General features: G+C 49.8%; 1 protein-coding gene across 9 annotated transcripts in view; it reads left to right on the top strand.

The window, feature by feature from the left end:
• The first annotated feature begins 4,356 nt into the window (after positions 1–4,356).
• Positions 4,357–21,613, top strand: part of LOC121657806 (transcription factor COE1) — a 270,761-nt gene continuing 253,504 nt past the window's right edge. For 5 of the 9 annotated variants that reach the window (XM_042013919.1, XM_042013922.1, XM_042013918.1 and 2 more), the window contains exons 1-5: positions 4,357–5,284; positions 6,631–6,787; positions 7,104–7,167; positions 7,396–7,451; positions 16,421–16,494. In XM_042013919.1, coding sequence (XP_041869853.1) covers positions 5,151–5,284; positions 6,631–6,787; positions 7,104–7,167; positions 7,396–7,451; positions 16,421–16,494 — 485 coding nt within the window. In that variant the 5' untranslated portion in view covers positions 4,357–5,150. Of the gene's footprint in view, positions 5,285–6,087; positions 6,357–6,630; positions 6,788–7,103; positions 7,168–7,395; positions 7,452–16,420; positions 16,495–21,613 lie in introns of those variants that run through there. The other 4 variants (XM_042013923.1, XM_042013921.1, XM_042013920.1 and 1 more) reach the window with 2 other exon arrangements.

The raw sequence follows: 21,613 nt of genomic DNA, 5'->3' as shown, positions 1-21,613 counted from the left end.
CCCCCCCCCCCCCCCCCCCCCCCCCGGTCTCGGTTCCGCCGCGGGGGCACCGGGGGGACCCGCCCCCATCCCCTCCATCCCCCCCAGCCCCCGGCAGCGCAGTTGGGGTTCCCTCCCTGTCCCCCTCCGTGCAGCCCCGTGGGGGGATGGCCCGGAGGTATTTTCACCGCTCTGCTCGCCCCCCACCCCCGGGGAGTTGCCATAGGGGGCTTCTGTCTTGGGTAGTAATGGGGGGGCTGAGCTTGGGGGGCCGCATCGTCCCGTCGTCCCTCTGAGGAGTTCGCTCGGCTGGACTCTCGCTGCTGCCTGACATCCCCCGTCCCCCAGGCACCCCGAGGGGGGTTCCCACTTTCCCCCGGCCCCGACCTGCGGGGAAGCCCCGACACCCCATCCTAGCCAGGGGCAACCCAGGAGTCCCCCAAGAGAGGCAAGGAGGAGGAAAGCTCCTGGATGGAACCTTTCCATCTGGGTCGCCTGCTACTGCTTCTTCATGGTAGCAGGGGTGAAAGTGGGGTGCTGTCACCATCACGCTGTGGACAGGTCCTCTGCTCGTCCCAGAGGCATCCAGGCTCTATCCTGAACACGACAGTCAGAGTATTTTATCCCAGTTCCCAGTTTTCTGAGCCTTTTTCTCCTCTCCCCTCCAGGAGCTAGGCAGGTAGGATGAACAAAACACCCCAGGCAGCTGAACAGTGTCATCACCTGCCAAGACAGACATTGGATTTATCTGTGGATGGAAAGTCTTTGGATCGGCACAAGAGCCTGTAAGGAAAATACTTACGAAAAGGACATGAGCGAACTGCTCCCAAACCCTCGGAAAAGTGCAGGTATGTGCTCAGCACCTGAGTGCTCTGCTTTCAGTCCCACCTTGAGAGGAGAGGCTGCTTTTCCCTTTCCCCCCATTGTCACGGGTCCGTTGTTCCTCCGCCTTCTCCAGAGAAGGGCAGGAAGGAGCGTGGTCCCTTTGGGGGGGCCTCACCCAGCTGCAAAGGTCAGGGATGAGGGAGCAGAAGGCTTTTCTCTCAGAAATTCCCACTTCCAACTACCTCTTCCTTCCCTTGGGGTCTGGGCAGAGGGAAGCGAGGCCTGACTGTCCCCGCTGGGCTGGGAGCCCCAGGGCAAGAGAGGAGGGACTGGAGGCAGGAGGAGGGCGTTGTCCTGGATAAACTCCAGGTCAGAGGCGAGAGGGGCCTTGGGCCCACTTGGAAACGGTGTCAAGGCAGAGGAGGGGCCTTTCCCTATGTAAGAGAGACTCCTGTGCTCTGGGACCTCTGTCTCCTGCCTCACAGGGTTTATGTTTGTCCTCTGGAGTGAGGCCACCTTCCATGGCCCCCTTGTTCAAAGGCCTCAAAACCACTTGTTCCCCAGGAACCCTGTTTTTTCCTTCATAGGATGAGCAAGCCAGGGCCAGCCTTTTCCTCCCCTGCTTCCATCCCTGCTGTCTGTCATGACCAGGGACACTGTGACCATGTCCCGGTCCTGTCTGTGAGCTGCCTGCACTGCACAGTCTCAGCTCCTGGCTTTGTGTTGCTGGGCAAAATCCACAGCTCAACCCTGTGGCTCTCGCTCACTTTGGGAGCTTCCTCACCCCTGGGACCAAATCACAGCCTGCAAGTCTGTGTGTGTTTTATTCTGTCTTGAACACTGAGAGCATTTAACTCGGGCTTGCAGGGAAACCTCACTGCAGCGCGCCCCAGTTTGCTTCTGCAGCAGAAGAGTGAAGTGCCGAGTCCCAGCACTGTGGGCTCCCCTGTGCAGTGCCCTCCAGCTCCGTTTGCCATGCTGAGGAAAGGATGGACACAGCTTTCCACAGGAATATGCTCCAGCCTCATAACGGGCCTGGCAGTGATCCGTGTGCTGCTGCAGTCGGAGTGGGCTGGTGCCGGTCCAGAGAGACGACCCAGGGAGGGAGCAGAGAGTGAGTGCTGAAAGTGACTGGGAGTTCTGTAAAATCAAAGCCCCAGTACTCCAGGGTTGGCCTCTGTGGGGTGGATGGAGCACAGAACTCTCCTTGCCTGCTGCCAGCTCTTTTTCTTTTTTCCTTTTTTTTTGCAAAGTCCTGACTTTCTCACCCCCTCCCTGTTTCCCTTCTGCTTTTCTTTCACACTCCTCCTGTGGGGGTCGAGCCAGTGTTTAACTCTTTCGTCCTTATGGCAATTTTTCAGTGGCTTTGAGACTGTCCCTAAGCCCCAGGTGGGGCATCTCCCCCAGCCTTCAGGCAGAGCCTCCCGGAGCTCCCTGTGTGATGAGCACAGAGGCACAAGTCTTGTATAAGGAGGAAAACAGTGGAGAACTTGTCACTGTTACTGTCACGGCTGGCTGTCCCCTGCCCGGTGGAGGTGCCCTCAGCCTGCTGCTGGGATGCTGTTCCTTTCAGCATCCCGGAAAAGGCATGGAAACGGTCCCCTGATCCCCTGAACAGATTTGAAGGGTGAAATCTGCCAACTGCTCAGTATATTGATTCAAATACATTATTCCTCCCTGGGCAGATCCCTGCCCTGGGAAAGGAGCAATCAGTGCAGGTGCAAATAGCTTTTAATTGAAGAATGTATCTCACCATGGAGGCATTTAGGCTGGATATGATACAACTGATGCAGCAGCAGCCGGAGGAAGCCCAATAAGCTGGAGCTCTGCAGGAGCCAAACTGCTCCTATGCCGTACCTATGGTGTAAATATTCATGTATGGCTGTGTGTCCGTGTTCTCCCACATCTCCCTGAGATATGACACAGTAGCATCGTGTCAAGATTCAAATGGCATCTTCAGGGAATGTGGAAACTTGCTGTCTGTGACAGTTCCTATGTGAGGACGCAGAATGCTGGGGATGTGGATGTTTTGTGTGTGGACTCGCCTAAAGCCAAGGATCGGGTGCAGTTTCTCAGTGCCAGCGAGGCGCTGGCAGCGGGCTCTGTGCCTGCTTTGGACTCAGAGCTCTCTTCCCGAGGCTTAGCTGTGGGTTTGGGAGGCTGTACTACACAAAGTGATGTACATGTGGCTGCGAGAGGGTCCTCTGTAATTGTCGGACTGCCGTGGGGTGTCTCTGGAGCTGTACAGTGGTGCTGATAGACTGGACTGGCTGCTCTCCGGGCCCTTAGCTGGGCTCCCGGTTGGGGGATGCAGCCCGGTGGGCTCCGCTGCCCTTCGCGGGGCTCTGCACCCCTGGGAGGAGCGGACAGCAGCCGCCTGCGCCTCCATCTCCCGGGGCAGCATCTCCCGCACCTCTGATCGGGGAGCGGGGGCATAGAGGGACACGGCAGCAATTCAGAGATAGCCCAGACACTTCAGAGGTTACCCTCCCCAAAGCCTCCGCGGTCTGACATCGCTCGGCTTGCCGGGATGCGCAGGGTTTTGTTTCATTATATGTGCAAAAATGGGCAAGCCTGCGTTTGGGGAGGCATAACCCAGGCCGCCGGCACAGAGAGCTCCTTCCACGGCAAGAGCCCGTGCGAGAGACGAGACGGGAGCGGCTCGGCCACGGAGCGACTTGGGGAGGGGAAGGATGGAGTGTGATGCGGGGACAGCGGCGGGTCGGGGAGCCCGCGGAGAGATGCGGGACTGCGCCCGCTCCGCCGCCGCGCAGCTGGCCCGACTCTTCCCTAGCGAGGACAGGAATTGGTTTTATTATTATTATTACTTTTATTATTTTTATTATTTTTCCTGGGAAAACAAAAATCGGACTTCCTAGGAAAAGAAAAAAAGAACTTCCACCGCGAACTGTCCTGTTCGGAAATCGCGTGCTTGTGCCGCCAAGCAGCGCACGCTGCTGGGGAGCGGGACAGGAGCCGGGGCGAGCGGCGGGGGTTCCGCGGGGGTTCGCGGCGGGGGAGTTGCCCCACACGCCTTTCCAGCGGGGGACAGTCCCGGGCTCGGGTACCGGGCACGGCCGGCGGGCGCGGGGCATCCCCGGCTTTGGGCAGTCGGGGTGGGCAGCCTGGCGCTGGCAGCGGATCCCCGGGGCAGCGGGGAGGGCTCGGCCACCCCCACACTTGGCGGTGCCCGCTGCGGGCTGTGCGGGAGCACGGCGCCTTCCTGGCGAGGGCCGGCCGCGGGCGCCGGGGGGGTCGGTGCGGGGAGCGGGGAAGCCCCTCCGGGGCCGGTGCCCGTGTGCCCCGCGGTGCTCCCGGGCAGCGCTGCCGAACAAAGGCGCGGCCGCGCTGCGCCGGGCCCGCCCCGGGCGCTCCGGGGCAACTTTCCCCCGGGCCGGCCGCGCCGGGGGGCGGGGATATGCTAACGAGGGGGCGTGGCCCCGCCCCCCTCGGCGGCGTCTCGCGGGCGCCCATTGGCGGAGGCGGCGCAGGGGCGGGGCGATGACGCGATGCAAATGAGGGGGCGTGGCCGCGGCGGCCCCGCCCCCCGCCCGCCGGGGCTGCGGGGCTCGTGTTCGGCGGCGGGGACAGTCAAAGTGGCTCCCATAGGGAGAGACGGCGAGTCCGCCCGGCGCTGCGGGAGAGGGAGGGGGCACGGGGAGCCCCAGGGTCTCCCTCCGGCCGTCCGTCCGCGCCGCCGCCGCGGGTGCGCCCCTCTCGCTCCCTTCCCGGCGTGCGCCCGGCTCCGGCAACTCGCTTCCTGCGCGGCTGGAGGAGGGAGGAGAGCAGCGGAGAGCGCTTCGGCTGGGAGAGGAGAGAAGAAAGAGGGAGAAAAGAAAGAAAGAAAAGAGAGAGGGGAGACGGGGGGGGGACTTGCCTCTCTTGTCACTGGAAAATGACACTTGATGTAGCAGAGCCTGCCGCAGCTCCCGTTCGTCCTATTGTTTCTTAAACTGCCATCTGAGATTTTTTTTTTTTTTTTTTTTGCCTGCTGCCATCCGAGGGGTGTCTTCATACAAAAGGGACTTCAAGTACTCCTCCGGCTTGCGAGCGCTGCAACCAGCCCCCAGCACCCCGCCAGCCTCTCCAAGCACCCAAACAAACTGCACACGCAGCAAACAGCAGCAACAAAACCGGGCTCTGATTGCCTCTGGATTTTTTTTTTTTTTAATGTGTGTGCCTGTGTTTGCTTTCTCCGACTTGCTTTGATTCCAGCGATCAGCTGCAGAGAGAGAAAAAAGAGAGAAAGAAAGAAAAAACCCCACATATAACAGTCCGCCTGGCGATTTTATCACTTTTTAAAATTTTGAATAAAGAAGGAAGATTTGCGCTGTTGTTTCTGATTCATGTTTGGGATTCAGGAAAGCATCCAGCGGAGTGGGAGCAGCATGAAGGAAGAGCCCCTCGGCGCGGGGATGAACGCGGTGCGGACGTGGATGCAGGGAGCCGGCGTCCTGGACGCCAGCACGGCCGCTCAGAGGTAGGCAGGCTCCGCGCCCGCGCCCCGCTCCGCGCCCCGGGGCGCTCCCCGCCCGCAGCGCTGCTCCCCGCCGGCAGCGCCTTTCCCCCCGCGCCAACAAAAACCCGGCTCTGGAGCTCTGCTACCAGCAGTGAGTTTCGCGTAGATGTCGCCAGTTAAATATTTATCCCTATTGTCCCGTAGGAATGACTTTTTATTAAATAATGATAACAACAATAAAGGAAGTGGCGAGTTTCGCTAGGTACGGATAGGTAGGTTTCATCTCTCTGGCTCCTTGTGTTCGCTCGGAGGAAGGAGTTTTCAAAACTATGTCTGCTGTTGATTTAGTCTTAAGATCTTCAAATGACACTTCCCTCCTCCGAAAAGCAGCGGGTTGTGCACGGATGTATCCAAAATATATTTATCTACCGCGCTTTCCTATTCTCGTCAGAATCAGCAGCTCCCCTCCTTCTCCTCCGATAAGTAGGGAGCTTGCAAAGCGTGCTCCAGGAGAAATTTTATTTGAAGTCCCTTTGTAAAACCATTGCCACTTATTTTAGATTTTTAAAAAGAAATCCCTCCAAATATAAGATGGATTTGGCGAAGCTTCGCCCAGCCTCGTTTTCTCTCTTATTTCTCCTTTTTCCCATCCTCTTCCCCGCGAAAAAAAAAAAAAAAAAACAACCCCAAACACGAACCAAACCCTGATGCTGGATTCGCAGCTTGAGCCCTGGAGCCGGCATCATTCGGCATCAGTTTAATGTTGACATCTCCCGGTGTCTCCCACCTCGCCCCGCACCCCTCCCTTTGGAGCCCTCTAAGGAAGGGAAAGTTTCTGCAGGGACAACCCTGAAATATTTGAAGTTGTCTCCTGGGCTCGGTGTTTACCCACCGCTCCGGCGCGGGAGGAAAGGCTCGCAGGACTGAGGCTGCAAGATAAGGCACATGGGCGCTGGGGTGACAGCTCCGAGCCGAGTTTGAGAAGTGGCAGGACCGATGCTGCTCCGCGGGGCAACGCGCCGGCGGCACTGAGTGCGGCTTCCCCCGCCATGCAGGGCCGGCTGCGAGCGGGCACGGCCCCCGGGGAGGGCTGGTGGGTACCGGGGCCGGGCTGGGGGGGCTGCTGGGGAGGCTTCGGACTCGCCGCAGGATGGGATGGGGTCGGGGCTCTGCGGGGTTCGGAGCTTGAGTCTTTCTTCGTGCCCGGAGGGAAAAGCCCCGGGGCTACTCGGAGGAGGGAGGGATGCTCTGCCCCGGGGGGGCCGAGCCGCGTCCCGGCGGGGGAAGGCACGGGCCCGGGAGGCGGCTGGGGGGACGTGAGGCCGCGTCGTCGGAGCTGCCGCTAACCCGCGTGTCTCTGGTCCCAGCGGAGTGGGTCTGGCCCGGGCTCACTTCGAGAAGCAGCCGCCTTCCAACCTGAGGAAGTCCAACTTTTTCCACTTCGTTCTGGCTCTGTACGACCGGCAGGGGCAGCCCGTGGAGATCGAGCGCACCGCCTTCGTGGGCTTCGTGGAGAAGGAGAAGGTGAGTACCCTGGCGTACCATGGGGACTCGGCCGCCTCTCCAGGGCCCTCCCCACTCCTCTCCCCCGGGGCCGCGACACCGATTCGTCCCGGGAGCCACGGCAGCCTCCCGGGCGCCTCAGTCTTCCCCTGTCCCGGAGGGCAGACGGGGAGGGGGTGTCCCCTGTTCCCTCGCTATGTCCAGGGCTGAGGGACGGGAAGAAGGCTGAGAGCTGCCCCATCCAGCCCCGGGGACACCCGGCGTGCGAGTGATGGAGAAGCTTTATTGACACAGTTTTCCTTTTCCCTCCGGCCTCCCGTGTCCTCTTTGACTTCAGGAAGCCAACAGCGAAAAGACCAACAACGGGATCCACTACCGCTTGCAGCTGCTCTACAGCAATGGTAAGGGCTGGGAGCCCCCGGTGTCGGCCCCGTCGCCCCCCGCCGCCTCCGCGGCTGCAGAGCCCAGCAGCGCCCGGGCAGCGGCCGCCCCGGTTCCCCTCCGCTCCCTGCGCTCGGTGCTGGGGCGCTGCCGGGACGCGGGCGGCCCCGGCAGGCCCGAGCCCTCGAGCGAGTCCCGGCGCGCTGCCGCCGGCCGGCCCCGCTCCTCACTCCTCTACCTTGTTTCAGGGATCAGGACGGAGCAGGATTTCTACGTCCGACTCATCGACTCCATGACCAAGCAGGTGGGTGCTGCGGGGCGGCCGCCGAGCAGGGGGGTGGCAGCCGTCGGGGCGGCCCCGGGAGGCGAAACCCGCCCCCGCGGCGGAGCCGCTCTGCCCGGCGGGGAAGGGACGGGGCCACCGCTCCCGCTCCGGGCACCGGCCGGGCTGCGGGGCGGCGAGGGGGGTCCCCGCGGGACCCTGCCTGCTGCCGGGCTGCGGGAGAAAAATACAGGCGACTCTTCAGCCCTCCCATTCAGGGCTGCGGATGGTTTTGCCGCTTAATTAATAAGAATTAACCTCCGGCCTCCGGCCGCCCCCGAGCACCGCCAGCACAAGGCGCTGCCCCGGCGCGGGGCTCTGTCGGTCCGTCCGCTCCTGGCGCTGCCGCCGGCTCCGCTGGCTAAAGGAGGAGCGCTTGTATCGCGACACGTTTGCATGTCGGAATAGCCCCCAGAATCGCGGCGCGGGCAGCGGCGAGCTCGGTGTTGGACTCGGGGAGGGCAGCAGGGCTTGTCAGTGGATTAATCCTCATTTTAAGCCTGTTCTTTAGCCTCCCAAACAGAGTAATAACGTGCGTGCCTACCTGTAAAAAATACTTTTCTGTTTAAAACCAGTATTTTTGTAAAGGGTCTATCTGAGCAAATCGGTTCTCTCTCCCTCTTTTTTTTCTCTCTCCTTTTTTAAATTGTTACCCTGGCCTTTTTTCTGCTCCTGTCAGAATATTTTTCTCTTAGAATATGTTTCTTTTAAATAGTTAGGAACGCTTTTGAGCCTTTTCATCCTTAAAATATGTTTCTTCCCCTCCTAATCTGTTTTACTTGTTAAAGAATATTCTTAAATTTTATTTAAGAAAAACATTAAGGGTTTTTTTTTTTGTACCGCTAGGAAACGTCAGTCCCTGTATGTTGTCTGCAGGGACAAAACTCTTGGCTTGTATTTGGGTTTCTTTTCTACAGCAAAACATAAAGCTCTAAGGGCTGAGTTTGTTTTACAAAACTCTCTTTGATGGTCCCAAAACATCTTTTCCTGCTATTGAAGACTGTCTTTCAACAGCAAAAAAAAAAAAGGAAAAAGAAAAAAAGGAACTTGGGTGAATTTTACTACACAATCCACTGTGCATCTGAGCTCTGTTATACTGTACACTTCCAAACAGAGCCCATTCCCTGTAGGAATTAAAGCAGCAGCTACATACCCTTCTTCATAAAAAATCCTGGAAAGCGTTTGCTGTCATTCCCTGGTTTTCAGGCACAAATTGGTTCGTTTGTGTTAAAAGTAACAAAATCTTCCTGATATATGAACTCTTTTTAGTCCTTTTGGAGCTTGCGTATTTCAGTGGAGATCGTGTGAGTCTATCAATAAATATTATCTTTAAATAGCTTTCCTATCGTTACGGAAATGCAGAAGCCTCTGCTCATAATCCTGTTGAAAGCAGAGCCCTGAACTCATGGAGAGCAGTGGATTCAAAATAATTTTCTTAACAAAGGCATCTTGCATATGAAGAGTTCATCCTAAGGCACTGTTTGACCTCTTGGTCTCTCATTATTATCAAGTCATCAGAGGGTCTTTGGAGAGAAAGGGGAAAAAAACCCCCGAGATACAGTTTATTTGTAAAACCTACCATGTAGCTTTAAAGAACGTTCACAATGAAGAAGGAGGAGAAAAAAAAAATCTGTCTGATTTCAGGAAGTCTTAGAAAAACAAAGTTAGTGCAAATTACAGATTTTGGGAAAAGTGCTGTGGGGTTGAGAAGCGAGGATTTAAGAACAAAAGCTCTCTGAGCTTGGGTTAGAAAACGGGGAGTGAAAGGCTGTTTTAGACGCAAACATGTTTGTTTACATATTAATTTCATGTCTGTAGTTTCTTTAGGCATGACTATAATTGCTTATGAAAAATAGGGCATTGTCATGTCAAAACTGTGGCATGTGCTGCTCTGAATTTTTTCGGGGGCCAGACACTAAATTCTCCTTCTTCTCCTTTTTTAATTCTTTCTTTTCAAAAGTGAAATTATTTCAGAGTTGGGATCGCGTTGGTTACTGAATGCTTATTAGGAAGTGAAGTACAACACATGACAGAAGCTCACCCAAATGTTGAATATATCATTTATATTTTATGACAGTGAATTATATAGAAGATTCTCAAGTAACTTTCAAATCATCAAACTGTAATTAAATATTGCAAAGACTGTCTGAAAATTCTTTAATTTTTAATGAAAGTTAAATATATATTGTCAGTCTACTTGAAGGTGTAGTATTTTAATGCATGACGCTGAGAACAAATTGGATAATGAAATGATTACTTTTAAATGAAACTGTTGCAGAAGCGTACACGTTTCAGCTGGCAAGTATCTGCTCAGTCCTCACACACGCACATTCACACACTTGATAATTGTGAATTCCCAGACTGAAATTGCAGCTACTCTGAGGTTTCTGGGGGCAAATTAAAAATCCCACAGAAGCAAAGCTTGAATGAGTTAGGTTCCCCAGATCATACAGGAAAGTATCTGTGGCTTTTTTTTTTAGCGTATTTTATTATTATTATTATTTTTTAACGCGGACACACCAGATTTAAATATATTCTCTTTGTCTCACAGTTACAAATTGCAAGGTTTTGTACAGTGGCGGATTATTAAGTTAGGTAAGATAAAATAAAAGCCCTTCTGCAAATCAGACCTGGATTTCTTTACATAGGATTGCTGCTCAGAGATTTAATGGGAATGTCCCATTAGCAGCCTGCGTTATACCAGTAGGTAGGCAGGGCTTGGCTGTGCTGGGGGCTGTGTACGTACTAAAGAGGAGATGTGAGTGTTCCTGCTCTGCCTAAGTCAGGGATTTGTTTGTGTGGCTGTGCCCAGCTAAGAAACTCATAGCAAGAGCCCTGTCCTGGGTGGAACAGAGGGATCTCCGTGTCCTGGTGCGTGCGTGTTTCTCTGTCAGCTGAGGAGCAGGATGGGAAGTGGGGCTGGAGAGTGGCACTACTGAAGCAGCCAAGAGTTGTGTTGTGAGCTGCATCCCAGGGCAGAGCTGGTCTGTGGGATGAGCTGTGCACGCACTGCCCCAAACAGGAGCTTGGGCTGCACATGCACTCCTTGGGAACCTGGGCTGGGGGACTTCCAAACGGGAAACCCAGCCGGGATTGGTCTCAGAGTGCATCATTTTGAGTTGTGCTTGGGGTATCGCACTTGGCCTTTGGTGGTGGCCCCGCAGAAGCGCTGGGGGAAATGGGAATTACGTGGCTTTTGGGGGTCTCACTAAGTTTCCGAAATGTGTTCCCATCACTTAAAAATTGTAAATGCTACTCACAAATCATTCCCGTGGCAGGGAAGTTCTTTCCAGTTAGGGTAACAACATTCGGTGTCAATAATGGCTTAATTAAATTTTCTTTTATGTTGTATTGGCACCTCATTTTATGTCAGGATCACATTCCTAATGTGCTCAAAACCCCGTAGAACCCCAAACTTTTTAGCTGTTGCTTTCCGTAAAGCAGCAGCTCCTCCTGCAGAAGATCCACTTCTAACAATGATGCATTTTGAAATTGCCTGCAAAATGTGAAATATGTCTGCTCTAATAAAACTGGAGTTTTTAAATCCAAGTCAAAGGATTTTAATATGTTTATGGAGAAGGGATGCCTTCTATTTCTTTGGCTGTATTTTCATAAAGCTGAGATATTTCACTATTAGGAAAGATGGAGGAAATAAATCTGAAATACTTGTTCCCCACCCATTTTTCCTTCAGCCGTTCTCATCCATAAGATATAACGGATGCTAATAAGGCTCAGGCATCTTAAAAATCCTAAGTTTTACTCGATGGCTATTGTCTATTGCTGAGAGCACTCATGAGTCAAAAATCCTTCCTTCAGACTTAAACCCTGTTTATATTTTACTTTTTTTTTCCAGAGCTATAACTCTGGATGCAAATGGTTTTTCTGTTGACTTGTCTGTCATTCTCTGATGTCTGCAGATATTTGATCAGCTCTATTCTGTGCATGGCATGGCCCTTCTCTGGCAGCTACGCGCATGGGAAAAAAAAATGTTATCAATAAGTTCAGAGGAGCCTCAGCAGACTCGGAGAAATTTCACACAAACATAAAACAAAACCTAACCCCTGTGACGGGGAAAGTTTACACTGTGCCAGATTTTAGCAGCTTTCTTGTGCCTTTGGTGAGATGTCAGAAGCGCAGGTGATTTTAATTTTCTTGTACAGAGAGGAATGGAGAAGTTTGGAATTTGCATGCATGATCAGGACCTGTGTTTGGGAAAATGTAAACTCATCACAGTGGAAAATGTGTTGTTTGGAGTCTGAGGGTGAAAACAAAGCTGAGGATTTTGGAGAGACTGCCTGAGCCAGATGGCCTGGTGCATTCCCAGTCTGGCAGCCCAACTGCTCCCTCCTGTATAATATACAGCCATTTGTTCTGGGATATTTACGCTAGAGCTGTTTCCATGTGAATGTTTGAAAACCATTAAAAATGAACATATTAGGAGAGATAAATTTATTTAATTTGTGTGAATACATCGATAAGCAGGCTGTGAATCAAAGGCAGAGGGAGACTGGATAAAATAATTAGATGCTTCTGAATTGTGCGTTGAGAGGCAGAGCAAGAACTCCCTGTCCTCGCCCCGGGACCAGCTCCGCACTGCTTGTCCGGGATAAACCTCCCTGGGATGAGTCGAGGTTTTGCCTGGGGAAGGGGTAAAACCTCGGGTAACTGAGGGTTAAGGATTCAAAGCCAAATAAATATAATTCACAGTATTTTCTCTGTAGATATGTAGTGGATACAAGCCTAATCTTCTCTGGGTAAAATTCTGGCCCATCTGAAGTCAATTGCAAAGCGCCTATTGAATTCGGTGAGGCCAGGATTTTATTTTCTCCCTGTGTGTACGGCTGTAAACGTCATTCCAAATCATTTCAGTTCTGTTTTGGAAAAGACCCTAATTTTAATGAGTTTTCCCTTCTCTTTTATTTCTGTAAGGGAGATACTTTGTTTTTCGAGGCAGATGGAATCTGAAAGCAAGTGGATTTAGATGCACGTTGGTGATTTCTCTCCTTCTCTTACTCTTTTAAAATCAAGGCCATGACATAACTGAGTAATATAATGACCATGATCTCATTCCTTCAAGATTGTTTTTCGTCCAGTTCTGAAAGCAGGATTGCTTGACTGGCAAACTGACACCACGATCCTGCCCTCACTAGTACCAGCATAAATCTGGATTTATTCAGGAATGGTTAAGGACAAAATCTGTCTCTGTATTTTTCCAGCTTGTTTGTCAACTCTTTTATTGCTTTATCCTACCATGTCTATTGGGGAAAAAGTAGATTAAATGAGAGCTGTAGCCTTGACTTTTATATTACCCCCCTTTCTTTGTATTTTTTTTTTTTATTATGTTTTTTTTTTATAATGAAGTCCATCGCTGAAAAGTTTGGGCGAATTTTTGGATGTACTTGACTGCGACGTGCTCAATGTAGTAAATTTTATTTGCTGTTAACCAGTGAATTGAATTAGATTTAACTTTTTATGCAGCTTCATTTAAATGGAAGTGAGAAAGTCTTATATTTTTGACACTAATTTTTCGGGGCCTGATTTTGAAGTCCGTTTGTGCATGAGTGATTGCTACTCACTGGGACTTCTTGTAGGAAGGTTACTTGGGTGAGTAACAGCTGGCAAAATAGAAGGTGAATTTTCTGGGGAAATGTTTAGGTTGTTTGGGAGAAGAAATGCTATTTTCGAGTGCTTATGAAACATCACCGAGTTAAATCAACATGAAGTAAACAAAAAGAAAAAAACCCAAAGTCTATAATTTTGCATTTCCTTTGCCGGTGTTTTGTTGTGCAACTCTGATGTGTATCTGCGGGCTTATTTTTAGCTCTGCTGTGGTCTAAGTTTATGCACTGTAACTTTCACTTTGTCTCTCATTAATGTGATCCCAATTTGACAAAATCACGACGACGTTAGTGCGACAGGGAGCCCCGACGCAATCATCCCCTTTCAAAAACTGTACTTAAAAACCCCATAATTTATTTAAAAAAATCAAGATATTTTTGTTAAAAAGAGTAGCTTTTCAAATCCGAGAGTTAAACATTTTCACAACAGTAACATAGTAGATCCTTCCTGTAAAAATACTTCTGGCAGCTCTAACGATCTGAAACTTTAGCAGTTCCTGTTTCCTTTTTGAAACTAATTGTAGAATTAATGCTTCAGAGCGGTGTGGTTTGCGAGGCGGTCGAGTATGTGTAGGGCTCTCGGGCAGCCATTCATGGGGGCAAACAGTTGGCGCTTCACACCAGTAAATTGGGACACAGGAGTGGGGAGACGGGGATGAGCTGCTCAGAAATGAAGCCAGTTCATCCTCCTGCTTCCCAGAATTTCCTAGAAATTCCTGCAGGAATAGGGTAGGTGAGAGGAGCTGCGTTTAACACGGAGAAAACAAAATGCGCACGGGTGCAACTTCGATAATTGAATGCAAATAAAGTGAGAAGCAAATCTTTAACATGGAGGGAGGCAGAAGAATGTCATGCACGCAAAGAAGGGATCACTGATGCTAAACACAACAGACAAGGTGATTATGTACCACAGTGTTGACTCTGCCCGTTCATTATTGCTATTTAGTTGAGTTATTTAAGCGGGTACCTGGAGGTTAAGTAAGCACAGCAGCAGGAAGGGGAGAGGAGGAGATAGGGCAGGAGGAAAAAGGAAAGTAAATGTTGTGTTCTGGTTTGTCATTTCTAGCACTTCCTTGGCTCCACTGGCGACAAGCTAACCCATCCTGGGTAAATTTATTTTAATATTTGAAAGTGTAAGAAGAATGAGCTGAGACCAGCAGCCTTCTCTCGTCTCCTGTTACGCTGTGATTGTCTGGAGGTGTCAGGGGGCTGGAGGTGTTTGTCCCCACTAAAGGCCTCAGATCTGTTCTTTCCCCTCCTGCTCTGCGTTCTCAGAGGGAGATTATTTTTTAACTGTTGATGAAGTCCAAGAGGTGCCATGAGCTTCCTCCTTGCCTGGCCTGTCCCACTGCTGGGTGGACCCTGCTAACCTGAGCTGGGGTTTTCTGGAGTCTTTGCAATGTCCCCGCTGACTGACCCCACCAGGTGTCAGCTGGTTGCTTCAGTTTTCTACCTTTGCCTGGAAGAAGCTTCTCCCCATCTTCCCTTTTAATGCTGGGAATGGGGCTCTTCTGAATTTGTCCACCTCCTGCTGTAACACATGTAATTCCATTTTCCAACGCTTCTTGCAAACCATCTGTACCTCTCTTGGGCACTGATGTGGAAGTAGCTCAAGGTGGGGGTCCCAGTCTGGGATCAGGGGGTTGCTGGTATCTGTACTGGGGGGACTTTCCATGCATCCCCTTTATCCCAGTGCTGAGTTCACAGCTGTTGTGCCTCACTGATGGAAATGAGGGGCAGAAGTCAGGTGAGACTCTGGGCCCATTAGTGGCAATTAGTTGCAGCCTCTGTTTTATCAGCTATAAAACCCCAACTCAGGGGCTCTCAGGTTTTAGGGGAAGGCACATAACAAAAATAAAGTTAAAAAGTTAAAGCTAGCAAAGGTAGCATAGGCCCATTCCCAAAATTATTTATGGAAATATTAAGTAATTTTATAATACATAATATTATTATTATTATTGCATGTTGCCATTTAAATTGTGTAAGAGTCAGCTTATGCTTCTTCAGCATTGTGGGTCTTGAGGTTTGTGCTCCTTCTGGAGGTACAATACCTCTTACCCTTGGTGGGTTACATTTGTAAGGACTGGAAAAGCAGTTCATTCTATATTAAGGTAACTTATTTTTCTGTCAGTATTTTCCATGCTTCCATTTCCAATTAATCTCATTCCTTAAAATGTCTTACATCCATAGAGCACACTTCTTAAATTTCAGTCTCTATTTTATTGTTAACTTTAGGGAGACCCATCTTAGATGTCATTTTACCTGCTGGGTTTTTTTCCCCAATTTCTTCTTTTAAAGTCTGTGTTTTAGAGGCTGAAAAGGTCACACCGAGCTCAAGGGTAGCACTGTTGCTTAGATGCAGGGGTGGTCATCCCTCCAAGGCTGGGGCTCCGATCCCAGCTCTGGAGTGGCACCCTAAAAGGTTTAGAAACCTTTAGTGCCAGCAAAAGATGCTGTTGCAAAGGAAACTTCACTCTTGTTCTGCTGCTGGGGGGCTGGTGCCTGGGAGCAGGGGTGGCTGGAAAACACGACTCTGTTGGGCTGAGATGGAAACCCTGTCCTGCAGGGGCTGTGAGCACTAACCCAGTTCATGTGTAACGCCGATCCCTCGCTGCTGGTGCTGCTGGTGGGAGCAAATGTAGGCTCCTCTTGAAATGTGAACACACTGCCTTTCCACAGTTTTAGCTTAAAGGATTCTCCCTGTGCTGTCTCAGAGTCAAATTTCTTAAGTCGGTTGATCCTCTGTTTGTTTTGGTTTCCTCTGCTCTGGTAGGGCCTTCTCCTCACTTATTTATATCCCTGTAACTCCGGAGGTGCTCTCTGGAAAATGCTGGATCAGGAGGCTCAAGGGAAGAATCAGGCCCAGGCCCTTTCTCAGGAGCTACCAGGAAAATGCCTGGGCTGTGCAGCTTTTGTAATTAAAAATGCATGAGCTCTCTCTTTTCTTTTTTTTAATGAATAGGACCCAAAGTATACCAAGCCTTGCTGGTTTTCTTTTTTTCTTTCTTTCTTTTTTTTTTTTTTTCCTTCCTTTTAATGCTATTAGGTTTATATTTTATTCTGAATTGAAAAGAAAATTGTGGTTGTCTTGACTACTAAAAAAACCCTTCCTACACACCGCTGGAGAGATGTGCAACAGAGAGGAGGGAATTTAGCTGTACTCAGCTTGTGTTGTTTTTCAGCTGCAGGTCTTGGAGCAGGTTTGGTGGAGATGCCAGGTCTCTTTAGTCTGAGCTGTGGCTTGCAACTCGCTAGGCCTTTGCTTACCATGATGTGTTTTGATTTTCTCCATACTCAACTTTATGCACAACTAAAAACGTGTTTTGTTTCTAGGCGATAGTATATGAAGGCCAAGACAAGAACCCAGAAATGTGCCGAGTTCTGCTCACGCATGAAATAATGTGCAGGTAAGAGATACCCCTCTTCCAGTTAATTAGTGATGGGAAGATGAATCTGTCTCCCAAAATCTAGGTTGAACCTACAGCTATATTCGGACTTAAATTTATCTTTCTTGCATTAAACAATCCCAAAACAACACAGTTTGGTGTGTGTGTAATTAGCAGCAAGGTCTCAGTCATCACACTAGTTTTCAATTATTTATAAAGAGTTATTCTTAACAGAACGCTGCTGGTTTTCATTTAGACGCTGTAGCCCTCAAAAGGTCTCCTCACCGAAATTAACAGTCTATTATAGTCTTGTAGCAACCAACGTCTCTGCCCCCAATTCCCAACGAAAACTCCTCAGCAAAATGACAAAATAGTATTTTTTTTTTTTCCTGGGTGTGCATTAAGGAGTGAGGTCAGGGGGTTCTTTTGTCCTGGTTGCTGCTCATGTGGGGTCCCTGCTTGGCCGGAGTGGAGCAGCTGATGCTCCTCCGTGCAAAAGATGTCGTCTTCTGGATTTTCTTTAAACTTCCCCATGCAGATTGGGCTCTGCCCTGTGCTCCCTTGCCCTGCCTGGGGTTGGTGACTTTAATTCAGTCAAAATATCTTCTTCCCCAAACTTCTGCAGCTGCTTCCTTCTCTGTTCTGGCTGGTTGAAATAGGTGAAGCCTCTTCTACTTCCTTTTTGCCACAGACCCCTTCGCCACCTCAGAGAGCTTGACCTCTCAGTCTCATTAGAGTTAGTGGGTGTTTTTCGCATGTCTGAAAAAATCATTTGTTACATGTTATTCGATGGCAGAAAATAATTCCCTGGTGGAAGACAAGGCGTTCTTGCATAAGCTTATTGTTACAATCACTTGTTTTAAGACTGTAAAAATGCCATTGCATGCGTTGTAACTTTTACAAAACACATTTACTAAAAAGGAGTAACTTGAGGGTAAAAACTAGTACCCACTTCTAAAAGAATAAACTTGGATGAGGGTTTCCTGGCAGGGGACAGTATTTGACAAAATACTCAGATGGAAACTTCTCTGTTGGTTAATTTTTTTTTTTTTTTTTTTTTTAATTCTTGGGACGTGCATGTTTTGTCCTCCACTGACAGCTCCTCCTGATAAAACTCTGCTGGGGGGTAGCACCCTGTGATGAAGGCAGAGAAGGAGTTGCTCTCCTTGCTCTGCCAGCTTGGGTGAAACCCTGCACAGCCCCCCCCCTCAAATTCTTCCTTGCAGCAGGATTTTGGGGGATTTAGTTTTCATGTCATGTTTTTCTAGGCTGCTTCCTTCAGTGGGTTTGGCTTCTTCCAGGAAACCAAAGACAACCCATTGCAGCTCCAGAACAATCAGCAGCTCAGTGTCTCCAAGAGGTGCCTGAGCCTCTGCTGCTATTGGGAGCCTTGTTGCTTTGCTGAGGACTCCAGGCCACTTCTGCCTTTCCAAATGGAATCCCAGTCATGCTGACAACTTGTAATTGCCCTAAAATTCATTGGCCCAATTAGCACGACTTTCACACTGGATACCTATCTAGGAACAATTCATGGAAATATTAAAGGAGGCCCTGACCTGATAAGACTCAAGTGCCTTTTACTTTTCTCCTGTAACAGACCAGTAAAACAGTGGGACTGGGCACATGAGTAAAATTAAGCACATGTTCAAGTGCCTGCAGTGTCAGGGTCTGAATCTGTCATTAGTCCTGGGTGATGTGTCCTGATCCTTAACCAGCAAGGTTTGGTGGTAGGAATAACTCACTGAGCCAGAATCAACTACTTTAATGAAATAATTTTCTTACAGGTAGTTCAGGAACCTAAAGTGTAAGAAGCAAATTAAAACTTTATATAGTGGGCTGAGTTTTAACCAGAAGACCAAATGCCCGCATCACAGATTTACAGCCGTTCAATATACTTTGACTGAGACAAAATTATTTCTGTTCTGGGAATGTGGAAAGATGTGAAGTTGTTCCCTTTATTAAAGCACTTTGCACTTTCTTTGTTCTTAAAATTCACTGTCTCGGGAGCTTTATTCTTCTCCTCCGATTTATTTACTGCTAGTCCTTGCTTTGTGTTTCATGGCCGTAAGGTGGAGGGGTAGAAGAAACCCAAGCTGACTGTAGTAGGCAAATGTTGTGTTCCTGACAGGGTGGGGGAGACATATTCAAATTTCTTACAGCTCATATTAGATATTCCCCATTTCCTTTGCTGCCCATACGTGTGTAAGAGGGTGCTGTTTGTTTACCAGGCCGCTTGACCCTATTGCACAAATCTGTCATCTATTGTGCTGCTAACACGCTTTTAAATTGCAAATCTGATGCTCTTTAGGGGTCTAGAAGGGGGAAAAATTCTCTCTCCACACCATTCTGTTTCTCTTGATTTCTTGCCTGTTGCAAGTGGAAGTTGGGATGTGCTGAATTTGCACCAGGGGTGCAAATGCAGCCTCAATTATAAGCATAAAATTAGAGTCTGTTCCCCATTAATCAGCCCAGCTAATTGCTATGCACTACCATTAGCCATATGGTGTGAAAGACAGCTTGCTCTCCCTAAAATGAAATTTCTTCATTTCAGACATGAAATAGTGAGGGCTCTGTATTTTAAAATAGCTTGTTTTAGATATTTAATTTCTAAACAACTTTCAGCAGTGCTTTCTATCAAGGCTAACTGCACAATAAAACTTTGCATTTATGTGACAAAGCTGGGTATTTATAGTGTACTACAGCTACAGCACGAAGGAGACAAAGAATTCAAATGTATAAGAGAGTCCTGACTGTGGTAGGAGAGCGAAGCTGAGGTTTGCTTCAGGTGGCTGTTTATTTCAGAGGATTTCATTGTGTTTTGTCAGATATAAAAATCTACACGGTTGGTGAAAATGTTAATAGCTGGGGAGAATTCACAACCTCAGTGGAATTTATTAGTATTGTAGGCAGCATGGGGAGGGACATCTATAGTTAATATTGCCTCAACAATTTCCATTATGAAACCTTCAGTGGCTTACAGCTTTGCCAAACTTAAACTGTTCTGGCTGAAATATCCTTTGCAGGGTGTCGGCCTCAGGCTGACTTTCTTTGGAAAGTTTCAGCTAAAATGGTTCAGTGATTTCTGAGAATGAGGTTGGAGTAAAAGATGGTTTTTGTCTGTGTAAAATAAGATCTTACAGCTGTTTTGGTGAGGGGGTCCTGCACCTCCACGCTCCAGGGTGAGGAGCCAGTTTGGGGCAGAGGTTGTCCTGATGGCATCACTGCTGGAAGGGATCCCACCTCGCTGGGACCTTGTGCAAAATCTCCCACCCAGCCTCTCTGGCGACTTGTTTGGGCCTGGCAGCCGATGGTCGGAAAGTCGCCTCGGCACTGGCCACGTGCCACGGGCCCCTAATTCCTCATTGTTCATTGTCCCCGGGATACACAAAGCAGGGCTCCTGCACAGGGCACGCGCTGGCCACCGCGCCAGGAGGGGGGATGGCAAGGGAGGGTTCGGGGTGCCAGACACTGGGGTGAGGAGGCTCGTCCTGTGGGCCCGGGCAGTGAGAGTAGAGATGCTCCAGCACATGGAAGGGAAGAGGAGGAGGATGATGGGGAGCAAGAAGGCAGGAGGTCCCCAGAGGGTTGTGGTGAGGAGAAAGGCAGCAGTAAAAGCTGGGGGTGGTGGTGGCGTGTGGAGGAGCAGGATGGGGACAGTGAGGGGCTCAGGAACGAGCCATGAGGATGACAACAGCAGTAGGGTGCTCAGAGATGGGGTGCAGGTGCTGGAAATGATGGGAGGCTGCATACTATCAAGGACTACTTGTTTTAAAAACAAGCAAGCCCCCCCCAGAAAAATCAATTTTTGTAGGCTTTTCCTGTTGGCCAACATGGCGTTGTGTCTGAGCTGTGGCTCCTGGCCCCACCTGGGGAGAGGTGTCGTGGAAGAACAGCAAAGACAAGTCCTCGTCCTCCTGGCTGCAAGGAACTGGCATTCCCTGCTCTTGCACAGAGCCTTGCTGGGAGCTGGAGGGTTTCTGAGTGGTTTGGAGAAGCTCCTGGGAATTTAAAAATTCTTTCAGGGAAAGGAGAAAGGGTGCTGAATATTTAGGAACTTATTTCCAAGTGCTAAGTAGGCACTAAAAGCCAAAGCTTTTGAGGGAAATTGAATTAAAAGCACTTTTAACCAGGTCTGAAACTCAAGATCTGCATGATGTTTTAATTCTCCTCACAGAAAGACTAGAGTGAAGAGGCCTCCAATTCTGCTGTTGGGGGCGGGGGGGGAACACTAAAGGCAGACTAAAATTTAAAATATAATTCTCTAGATCATGAAGGAACATTCAGGGCCTCCTTTCATGCCAGAGAGCCACCAGCTGGTGGGATGTACCAGCCATGCAGCCCCTCCACATCACCCTCAGATGGTGGTCAAGAGTGAGGTGTCCTACTGTCACTATTGGGGTGTGCTTTTGGGAAGGTCAAAATTAAGGGGTCACCTGAGGAGCAGTGAAGGGGTTGCCCTGCTCTCGAAGCCGGGTTGTCCCCACTGGTCAGTGCCTGACTCCATCCCACTCACGGCAGGAGGTGAGACCGAGGTGTCCCTGTCCCCAGGCCCCTGTGGCTGCCTCCCCCTCTGGGTTAATGCCCCGGGAAGGTGCCAGCCTCTGAGCCTGGTGGTGTGTGGATGGTGGTATCTGCCCATCTCGTGCTGGGAGCCTGGGAACCTTTGCCTGCCTGAGTAAGTGTGGCAATTTCTGTCCCTCCAGTCTGCTGGGAGAATGTCAGGACTAGCCCTGATTCGCTTCAGTCACAAGAACTGCATTGTCTTAACTTGTGCCAACTCTGTTTCTAATTACATTTTAATCATTTAAAAATGATTAGCAGTTTTTATTGCCTTGTTTGTGGGTAAATTTTCTCACCCCACACATTCTAGCTGCACTCCAATGACAAGTCCTTTTATAGGCAAAAAAGCCCCCAAACGTCCCCATGACTATTTACCTACAGCATATTTTATTCCTTCCTAAATTTTAATACTTTCAGGGTGCCAAGGCTCTGGCATTTTCTGGTGGATCAATTGTGGTATTGTGCTGTAAAATTAAGCAGTTTTTTTTGGCAATCCCAAACAATGTAGCTTCCACCGAAATGAAGATACTGCACATGTGTTAACTGTGAAAAGTTTCAGCCCTGAATAGCTGCCTTGAAG

This window comes from Corvus kubaryi, unplaced genomic scaffold (assembly GCF_017639235.1).
Source record: "Corvus kubaryi isolate FWS band 111438036 unplaced genomic scaffold, C.kubaryi_AGA036_p1.0 split1-37374, whole genome shotgun sequence".
Lineage (NCBI taxonomy): Eukaryota > Metazoa > Chordata > Aves > Passeriformes > Corvidae > Corvus > Corvus kubaryi.
Note: the sequence above shows the minus strand (reverse complement) of the source record. Positions and strands in the feature narration are given on the sequence as shown.